The sequence below is a fragment of the Solanum tuberosum genome, unplaced genomic scaffold (genome assembly GCF_000226075.1).
Source record: "Solanum tuberosum cultivar DM 1-3 516 R44 unplaced genomic scaffold, SolTub_3.0 scf00250, whole genome shotgun sequence".
In the NCBI taxonomy this organism is placed as follows: Eukaryota; Viridiplantae; Streptophyta; class Magnoliopsida; order Solanales; family Solanaceae; genus Solanum; species Solanum tuberosum.
The window spans coordinates 226,535-237,826 of NW_006239183.1; the positions used below are offsets into that span (position 1 = coordinate 226,535).

General features: G+C 30.0%; 1 protein-coding gene across 1 annotated transcript; it reads left to right on the forward strand.

Moving 5' to 3' along the window:
• The first annotated feature begins 5,192 nt into the window (after positions 1-5,192).
• LOC102601303 (cellulose synthase-like protein G1) lies at positions 5,193-9,422 on the forward strand. Its single transcript, XM_006357816.2, has 7 exons — positions 5,193-5,859; positions 5,953-6,048; positions 6,153-6,287; positions 6,383-6,595; positions 6,679-6,778; positions 8,215-8,390; positions 8,489-9,422. The coding sequence occupies exons 1-7, from the start codon at positions 5,254-5,256 to the stop codon at positions 9,308-9,310; spliced, it is 2,148 nt and encodes a 715-aa protein (XP_006357878.1). The 5' UTR covers positions 5,193-5,253; the 3' UTR covers positions 9,311-9,422.
• Positions 9,423-11,292: the final 1,870 nt, after the last annotated feature.

Genomic DNA, 11,292 nt, shown 5'->3' on the forward strand with positions numbered 1-11,292 from the left:
CAAGATTGGTAATAAATTATAAACCGCTTAATAAAGCTTTATGATGGATTAGGTATCCTATTCCTAATAAGAAGGATTTATTGGATAGAGTTTATGATGCTATTATATTCTCTAAGTTTGATCTGAAATCAGGTTATTGGCAGATTCAGATTGCTGAGCCAGACAGGTTTAAAACAGTCTTCAATGTGCCGATGGGACAATTTGAATGGAATGTTATGCCCTTTGGTTTAAAAAATGCTCATTCAGAATTTCAGAAAATTATGAATGACATTTTTATGCCATATAGCAATTTTATAATTGTTTAAAGTAAAATCTCTTTCTATCATAGAGATATAATTATGAACATGTTTGGCCATAAACCACGGAACAAAAGCAATTAAAACATTTTTCTTAGAATCAATAAGATCCTTGTAAAATTCTTCTTGAAAACCCATTTGTTCTTCTTTATTAAAATTTTTAAAGAACCATTTTCTAAAAGGTTTCCATCTAGATTTCTGAAATTCTTTAGAAATCTTTTCTCTCACCGGTGAACCCGGACTAAAATCAATTTGATTTTCAGTCATCATAAAATAATTTTTAGGTAGAGATTCCATCTGGAAAATTCATTTCAGACTTAGTTATATCTAAATCTGAGCTAGGCCTAGGCATAGGTCTAGCAATATTATCTTTATCAATTCTAATATTGTCACATCTATAATTTTCTCTAATCTGAGAAGTAGATGCGCGAGAAGGAACCTGTACAATATAATCAACGGTAGAAATATAAGAGGAGTTAGATCTAGAGATTCTAGAAGACATGCTATGATTATCAATCCTATTATGCATAGCAATAGAGTCAGAAACTTAATTTTAACAGTTCCATCCTCAAACTGTTCAACTTCTGAAACCTCATTATTGGTATTATCTTTTGGTTGTGCTGCTCCTTCAATAACCCACTCTTGCGGGAAATCAATTTCATCCCACCGAATAGGTCTTCTGGTAACAACCTTAGATTTACCAAAATTAGTTTCTATAAGAATAGTTTCATTTTTAAAATCAATCATCTTACACATAGGATTCAAAGTATGTAAGAGTTTATAATAAATTCTATAACATATACAAACAACTTTGGACATGTGATTTCATCTTGTGATTTGAATTATGAGATGGTATCGGTGTTTGGATATGTGATTTCATCTTACGATTTCAAATCATGAGATGAAATCTCAAATTCTTCAAAAAACTTAATTTGGAAATCTGGTATCATGATTTTATATATTTTTTTAAATATAAAAATTGACCCACATATTTATATTTTGTAAAAGAAACACCATTTCATATTTACAATCATTTATTTCATATGTAAGAAAAAATTATAATTATATTATTACTCTTACCAATTTTCATTACCGCTGCATGGTTACTTTAAATTATACCTCTACTAATTTCAACCAGTTGGAAAAAGACATCGCTTAAAATAAATGTTATTTTTTTTTACATAAAACTATCTCATTTACTTCACATGTTTCTTTAGTAATTATTTACAAAAAATTATTTTTGTTGGTAGATAAACACTATGTTGTTGATGCTGGTATTTGGAACATGAAAGGATATTTAGCTTCATACGATTAAGAACTACATGGGAGAATTATATTAAAGAGAAATACACTATAACTCATGTTAGATTTTACCTTTTAATTAAACTAAAGTTCGATCAATAAACATTGTATTTTTTTAAGAATTCCTTTGTGAAAGTATATTATACTTGCTTATTCAATAATATTGCATAAAGAATTGAAGCATTTTGATAGTTTTCACAACTTATGATTCTTTTTATGAGCAAAAAATACAACTTAAAAGTCAAAATTACATGCCAAAACAAAACTTCAACTTCATCTTATATGATTTCCTTTCATGATTTCAAAACACAATTTCATCTCACATGGTCAAACGGCCCCTAAAAACATTTTTGTACATTGTTTTACAATCTTTATTCAAAATTAAACTAGAGGAAATTGCAAAAATAGCCAAGACTAGAAATATAATCAGGCAAAATAGCTATAGTTTGCTTGACTACGATTCATAGCTACATGTTAGAAGGAGGGAGAGTCGAGCGAGATTGGGAGAGAGATGAAAGAGGTGAGCGAGATAGAGGGCATAGAGAGAAAAGGACAAATTGTATTTGTATATTTGCTGGATAAGTGTTTATATGTAACTAGTATGTATATTTGTGTATCCGAATACAATTTGTATCAATGAATAAATTGTATCGGTGAATATGATTGTATCAATGTTGTATCAGCGAATATAATTATATCAATGTTGTATCAAAGAATACAATTGTATCAAAGAATACAATTGTATAAATGTTGTATCAAGTTCAACATTTTGTATTTGTGTAATTGATTGTTATCATTTGTATCAATGTTATATCAGCGAATACATCTGTATTTGTACTTTGTATCACTAAAAAAGATCTTTATAGTTGACATTTATCATTTTTATAATTATTTTTATCATTTATATTTATATAGTTGTCTGTTAACATTTGTATTTGTATAATTTATTATTATCCTTTGTATTTGTATTAAGAGAGAGGAGGCATAAAGAGGCGAGAGAAAGAGAAGAGGATGGAGAGGAGAGAGGCGGGGGAGCGATACAGAGAGGAGAGAGGCAAGTGATAGTGTAGAGAGAAGGAGAGATACGATGAAGGGAGGGAGAGAGGAAGAGAGGAGAGAGAAAATAGCTACAAATTATAATACTCTCCAATTATAATGGTGTGTTGTAAATACATATCACATATTTATCTAATTATACAATTTTTCCATTATAGTATTGTGTATACAATTTCTATATTAAAATCAGTTTACATGCAACTACCATGTTAGAACCTCAATCCACTATTAAAATCACTTCAGAAGTTCTTCAATAAATAGAAATAAGATCTTTTAGAATAGAAGAAAAAGAAAAAGAAGAGGGGGAGGAAGATAAATTCTATCGGAAAGTAATAATAGTGTACCTCAACTAGAGATGACAATTTCGGCCCATATTAATGAAATGAGTCTATTTAACTCATATTTAATGACTTTGATCACTCATATTTTAATTGAGTAAATATGAGTTCAAGTTATTTTAAGAGCCCCTGTAAATATGGTCAAAATGGATAAAATATGGGTATCCGTATAGACCGATAATAGATCATTCACTTCTACACAAAATTCTTAATTGTGCTAAAAAAATTATTTTTAATTACAATAATATAACATTTTTTTGAACGGACAATTTTTATTTATTTTTGAAATTATGGCCTTCTGATAAGAGAATGGTTCCAATAATATATATATATATATATAACATTTTTTTGAACGGACAATTTTTATTTATTTTTGAAATTATGGCCTTCTGATAAGAGAATGGTTCCAATAATATATATATATATATATAACATTTTTTTGAACGGACAATTTTTATTTATTTTTGAAATTATGGCCTTCTGATAAGAGAATGGTTCCAATAAAGTACATGTTTAAAATAGATGTTGCTTAATATTTGGTATTTCATAAAATAAAAAATACATAAATAATATTATATTTTATAAAAAAAAACTAAGTAAATAATTCATATTTATTGGACAAATTAATTAATCAAAATAAACTTGTTAATTTTCATTGATTAAAATTTGACTTTTATAAAACATTAAATAAGAATACAATAATAAACTTATCTAACTTCTTAATGAACGTAAAATTTAAAATGGTGATAATTAAATAAAAACGGGCGAAGTAATAGAGACAAGACATTCAACATCAAAACAAAATAATTTAGAACATGTGCACTCATATGAGCCTTGCAATTGCATTTAAAAATTGTCTGACATTTGCAAGGGTTAAGATATTTTGTCCGGGTTTGAATATGACATTAATTTATACTTCAGGGTTTAAACCGGAGAGTTTGTAAAAATTATGGCCAAATGTTGTCATATTTATTTTTTAGCAGTCACACCATGTCATTTTATCCTTCAAATATATTCTCAAGTCTCAGTGTGGCATAGTAGGAACTAGGACCTAGCGCAAATTTTGAATATCAAACAGTTTAAGGTCCGTTTAGTTCCAACAAAATTTGGGAAAAATTTAAAAAGTGGTGTTAGGTCATATAACTTGATAAATATATTTATTAAGTATTTCAAAATTTTCAAATACTAAAAAAAATTAGTGTTTGGGCCAAGTTCTAATGTTTGGAAATTTTTAAAAATTCAAGTTTGGACATGAAATATTCAAGTTTTTAAAATTAAAATTTATATATTTGAAAATGTTGTAAAAACATTATAAAGCATAATAATTAACAATTCAAAATATTTTAAAGAAGTATGAAGAAATTACAATCAAAGATTATAAAAATAAAAATTAAATCTAGAAATCCAAAAAATAGCATTTAAATTGAGATACATGGATTAATAGACTTAGGGATCGTTTGGTAGTTGGTTAGAATTATGCAAGTAATGTAAGGATTAGTTATTAGTGAATCTATATATTATTTTAGGTAGATATTAGTTATGTAGAGATTAATTATTCATGTGGTTATACATGTATTAATTATTTCATCTCGTACCATGTATAAATTAATACATATATTTCTCATAACTTATATATGTATTAATTATGCGGATTTTTAAATTGTCAACCAAATGCCATATTAATTTTATATATGCATGACTCATTTCCTCTTTACCTACCAAACACTGTATAGTTTATAAAAATTATTAATAAATGAATAACATAATTTTTATCCAGCTACCAAACAACCCCTAAACTCATACTCCCTCTATTCCATTTTACATGACACCATTTTTTTTTTATAGTTTGTCCCAAAAAGAATATCATTATTACTATAATTAGAAACGTACAATTTAACATTAAAATTCTTTTTTTACTCTTAATTAAATAATTTACTACCACACAAAAATCTAAAAATTATTTTAAATCATAAATTTTATTTATTTATTTAAATATCATGTCAAATCAAATAATACCACATAAAAGATAAATAAGTATTTACTTGGCGAAAACATAAGTGATTGTAAATAGTAATGGTATTTTGTTATACATTAAGGATCCTTCGAATCAAATGAAACATATTAAGGACCAAAATAAAGCATTATTCAATACATTAAGGATCATTTTGGTAATTTTCTCTTACAACCAAAGCTATTGAAGCAATATATAGGTGTGTTGAAAGAGTAAAAGAGTGGAGAGGGAGTAGTGAAGAGAAACCAGCATGAAAAAAACCATGGAGCTCAACAAAAGCACTGTTCCACAACCTATCACCACCATATACCGACTCCACATGTTTATCCACTCTATAATCATGGTTGCATTAATATACTACCGTGTATCTAATTTGTTTAAATTCGAAAACATTCTGAGTTTACAAGCACTTGCTTGGGTACTCATCACTTTTGGTGAATTTAGTTTCATTCTCAAGTGGTTCTTCGGACAAGGAACTCGTTATCGCCCTGTTGAAAGAGATGTTTTCCCTGAAAACATAACTTGCAAAGATTCCGATCTACCACCAATTGACGTAATGGTATTCACTGCCAATCCTAAGAAAGAGCCAATTGTGGATGTCATGAACACTGTGATATCCGCAATGGCTCTTGATTATCCTACGGATAAATTGGCTGTGTATCTGGCTGATGATGGAGGATGTCCTTTGTCATTGTACGCCATGGAAGAAGCATGTGTGTTTGCAAAGCTGTGGCTACCTTTCTGTAGGAAGTATGGAATTAAAACTAGATGCCCTAAAGCGTTTTTTTCTCCTTTAGGAGATGATGAACGTGTTCTTAAGAATGATGATTTTGATGCTGAAATGAAAGAAATTAAAGTACGTTTTGTATTAGAAGTCAAGTGTCTTATTCATTAAGCCATGGATACATTTTTTTGCTGATGAACTAACGGTAAAAATAATAATTTGCAGTTGAAATATGAAGAGTTCCAGCAGAATGTGGAACGTGCTGGTGAATCTGGAAAAATCAATGGTAACGTAGTGCCTGATAGAGCCTCGTTTATTAAGGTATATTCTGAACCATAAATGAAAATGCATTTTTCAGATAAAGATCTACTGTCTTGCGACTATTTTTTATTTTTGTCTTCGTTTCTGATGAAAGATTTTGGCAGGTAATAAACGACAGAAAAGCGGAGAGCGAAAAGAGTGCCGATGATTTAACGAAAATGCCCTTGCTAGTTTATGTATCCCGTGAAAGAAGATTCAACCGTCTTCATCACTTCAAGGGTGGATCTGCAAATGCTCTTGTATGAATTAATTAAATATTTAAATTCGTGTGTCTCCTAGCTGTATAACACAATTTTCTAACATTATATTTTTTATTAAAATTTTGTATTTGCAGCTTCGAGTTTCTGGAATAATGAGTAATGCCCCCTATATACTGGTGTTAGATTGTGATTTCTTCTGTCATGATCCAATATCAGCTAGGAAGGCAATGTGTTTTCATCTTGATCCAAAGCTATCATCTGATTTAGCTTATGTTCAGTTCCCTCAAGTCTTTTACAATGTCAGCAAGTCCGATATTTATGATGTCAAAATTAGACAGGCTTACAAGGTTTTTTCTTACTTAATTTAAATTTAGTAGTGAAATTATTTTAAATTAAGGTTGATTATGCTAATTTACTTATTATTTTTTAGACAATATGGCATGGAATGGATGGTATCCAAGGCCCAGTGTTATCAGGAACTGGTTATTTTCTGAAGAGGAAGGCGTTATACACGAGTCCAGGAGTAAAGGGTATGTTAGAAATTTACTCTAATCTGTGTTTAATAATAGTTGTCCATAATATTATTTTGGATGTCCAATAATATTTGCCTAAAATCAATGAATAATTTTATATTTAGTTCTTAATTTATCTTTATTATTAATTTTAATTATTTCTCTATTAGATTTTTCAAGATATTATATTTATTAGTATAAGGGCTTTTATAGTAAAATTACTCTTTTATTTATAGTTTCTTAAAAAGTGTGCAAATTTAATTTTGGATAACTATTGTTTCAACAGAGGAAGTAGATTATTTCTTGGTATTCTAAATTGAACAAAGAAAAAATGGATCCGGCTCCCCTCTATTACCCCTTCCCTCCATTTCGTCAAATGCACGTCTAGATGAGATACATGTGTCTTATTTAAGGTTTAAAGGTCAATATTTTATTAAATTAATAAATGTCACACCATAGTTAAGTCAACTAATTTTAGAAAACTATTTTCCAAATATGATAAGAATTACAATATATTCCATACAAAATTTGATATTTATTAATATCATTAGTTTCATCTTATATTTTTATATTTAAATGTAAAAATATAAAAAACTTCTAATCATATTAATTAATAGCTTTTGAAAATCAGTTTTTGCTATTTCCGTATTTATTTTCCTCTCAGGATATAAATTACAAAGAAGAATTTTAATTACTCGGACACATTTGCAGTTTTTCTTTACCTTCTCTTTTCTATATTTTTTTTCTTTTAATTTGTTGGGCAGATTCTAGTAAGAATTGGATTTTTTACCTATGGGTGGGAAATGATATGACCAACGTTACCGTGCTTTATCATATATTCCATACAAAATTTGATATTTATTAATATCATTAATTTCATCTTATATTTTTACATTTGAATATAAAAATATAAGATGAAATTAATGATATTAATAAATATCAAATTTTGTTTGGAATATATTATAATTCTTTCTAAATTTAGAGAGTTGTTTTCTAAAATTAGTTGACATAACCATGGTTATGATATTTGTTAATATAATATAATCTTGACCTTTAAATTTTAAATAAGACACATGTCTCTCATTTAGACGTGCACTTGACGAAATGAAGGGAAGAGGTAATGAAGGGGAGCCGAATCCAAAAAAATTTTGGATATCTATATTTAGTACATTGAACAAGTAAAAGTAGAGTTTGTCTCCGTCCTTTTAATTTTTTTTTGATTTTTTTTTTTGTAAAAATAGATCCAACTTTTTTACTAAGTCCATTTTAAAAAATCTAGAGGAAACTATATTTTTCTTCCAAAATTACCCTTATGATTAAATAACCAATAGTCAAATTAAGATTTTCAAAACACATTAATTTAGTAAAACAAAAGAAATATTTGGTTAGTTATTTGTAATTTTTTTTTAAAAAATTGTGAAAATGCTTATGGTTTTGTTGGGTGATGGTGACAGAGGAGTATCTTAGTTCACCGGAAAAGCATTTTGGAAGGAGTAAAAAGTTCCTTGCTTCACTAGAGGAGAAAAATGGTTATGTTAAGGCAGAGAAAGTCATATCAGAAGATATCGTAGAGGAAGCTAAGACCTTAGCTACTTGTGCATATGAGGATGGCACACATTGGGGTCAAGAGGCAAGTCATATTTATTTATTTATTGTTAGAAAAAGGAAAGACTTTTCATATATATATATTTGTTGTTTTAAGAGTGTGACTTAATAGTTGTTACGCAGATTGGTTATTCATACGATTGTCATTTGGAGAGCACTTTTACTGGTTATCTATTACACTGCAAAGGGTGGAGATCGACTTATTTGTATCCAGACAGGCCATCTTTCTTGGGTTGTGCCCCAGTTGATATGCAAGGTTTCTCCTCACAGCTCATAAAATGGGTTGCTGCACTTACACAAGCTGGTTTATCACATCTCAATCCCATCACTTATGGCTTTAGTAGCAGGATGAAAACTCTCCAATGCATGTGCTATGCCTATTTGATATATTTCACTCTTTATTCTTGGGGAATGGTTCTATATGCTAGTGTTCCTTCTATTGGCCTTTTGTTTGGCTTCCAAGTCTATCCCGATGTACATGATCCATGGTTTGCAGTGTATGTGATTGCTTTCATATCGGCAATTTTGGAGAATATGTCGGAGTCAATTCCTGATGGGGGATCATTTAAATCTTGGTGGATGGAATACAGGGCACTGATGATGATGGGAGTTAGTGCAATATGGTTAGGAGGATTGAAAGCTATATTAGACAGGATAATCGGAACAGAAGGAGAGAAATTGTATTTATCGGACAAGGCAATTGACAAGGAAAAGCTCAAGAAATACGAGAAGGGGAAATTTGATTTCCAAGGAATAGGGATACTTGCTGTACCATTGATAGCATTTTCCTTGTTGAACCTCGTAGGCTTCATTGTTGGAGCTAATCATGTCTTTATTACTATGAACTACGCAGGTGTGCTTGGCCAACTCCTCGTATCATCCTTCTTCGTCTTTGTCGTGGTCACTGTTGTCATTGATGTCGTTTCTTTCTTAAAGGTTTCTTAAAACATTGTTATGTAATTCTCTAGTATTTAGACAGACCTACTATGTTTATCTCTCTTCAATAATAAGGCCTTCCATCGAATTATTCAATGAAAGAAAATTCTCTCTTTTTTTATTTTATTTTGTCCTTCAACATGCCTCCCCATTTATTTGTTTAGATCATAATTTGAGTGAAAATCTGACATAACACAATTCACCTCCTTCTGCGTTTGTTGGTGTTTATACCACAAAATGGATTGCATAGAGGCTGGCTCAAACCAAGGATCACAAAGTCTAATGACAAATGAGGCTGCAGAGCAGAAAATTAAAAACATACACATTGATATTAAAACATAAATTTCAAGAGGAATTCTTGAAAGCACATTGCTTGATCTCGAAAAGTACAGAGTTCCAACCACAATGAGTTAAGAATCCACCAATTGCTCTATCTTTCAAGATTAATAGTTGTGGCGCCCAACCTTGAATGATATACATCTTTTTATTATTTTCCCCAATTATTTCTTTGAAACCATAGTCAGAACGATCTTTCTCGTCAACTTCATTTTTGTCCAAATGGTTGGGCAGTTGGCAGCTTTCAATGGACAGTCCAAGGGAAGAACATGTAGGAAACAATGCAGTTTGAATTAGTTGCTCTATGGGATTTTGGACCAGAATAAACCCATAGTGAACTCTGCCAAGAAGGGCTTTGCGATGGTGTTTTCAATTCCCACTTCACTTCCATTGCCATCGTCACTCCATTTGGTATATTCCTGGAGCTCCAAAATTAACTACTTGTTCCTTAGGTTACTTTAAGTGTAACATTTTAATATTAATAAAAATGTTTCATATGTCCCAATTCCCATTACGTATCATCATATGTTCACTGAATCGGATGACACGCACCACGCATTTAAAAGCAAATGAAGACAAATTTTAATTAAAAAAGTATTAAAATTAAAAAGAAAATACAATAATTAAAAGAAAAGAGAAAAAAAATCCCCTCCCCCCACTACCCTCCTCTGTACCTCACTTTTTAAAAAAATCTTTCTCCATCATCTTTTGATCATTTACTTGTTTCTTTATTTTTCTCTTCTAATACAAAAGATTTACAAGAGAAAAAGAAGAAGAAGAGAAAACAAGATTTAAATAGCACATACATGAACAGGTTTAGAAGAGAGAAAAAATGGAAGTCTGAAAAATATTTAGACTTAAAGGAAGATACATTTTTACTCTAGTTATAGTTTCGACGGGTCTTCCGGCCAAACTACTCCTCGACGCCGATTTTTTGGTATTGACGGCCTCAACAATGGCTATTTTTGAATAGTGATTGTTATCTCATGTATTCAGGTTAGTGAAACAGAAATAGAAAAAAAAGATGAAATTGAAAGACAGAATATAAACAATCTGATTCCACAGAATCCACTATGCATCCTTAAGAAATTTAATCCCATCAAGTATCCGAGGTTGAAGATTAATTCCTTCCAAGATAAAACAGATTAACTATTAAAGAAGTAGCGATACCTCAAATTTCAATAATTTTAGCGAACTCAAAAATTAGCAACGAGAGCACACACACAGACTCAGTTGATCAACAAATTTATTTGTAAGAAAATGTATGTAGAAGAGAGAAAATTTTCAGTGTTTGAAAAATGAGAGAAGTCTCTAAATTTATAGCCAACTGCAGCAAGTAAGAACAACAAGTGTGAACGCACATGTTCAGACAAGAGTGTGAATGCACTTATTGTGACAAGACATATGAGAAATGACTTTTCCTTTCTTCTACAAATATGAGATAAATGACTTTTCATTTTCCCTCCTAATTGATTTCTCCACATTTCTCATTCATTCTTATTTTTCATTCACACCCTGCTTAAACCCAATAATCCCCTACATGAATGGGGAATGGATATTGTTAAAACATATGCATGAAAAACTTGTGTGTCTCATAAGTAAGGATAATTGCAACTGGATAAGTAGGTTTCCCATTATCGGACATACTCGGTCAA

What these genes read in the sequence shown, in the direction of transcription:
- LOC102601303 (XM_006357816.2), top strand. Translation starts at nt 5,254, where the DNA reads ATGAAAAAAACCATGGAGCTCAACAAAAGCACTGTTCCACAACCTATC. An exon ending in ATAGAGCCTCGTTTATTAAG is followed by an intron (nt 6,049 to 6,152) that starts GTATATTCTGAA and finishes AGATTTTGGCAG; the next exon opens with GTAATAAACGACAGAAAAGC. An exon ending in GTGGATCTGCAAATGCTCTT is followed by an intron (nt 6,288 to 6,382) that starts GTATGAATTAAT and finishes TTGTATTTGCAG; the next exon opens with CTTCGAGTTTCTGGAATAAT.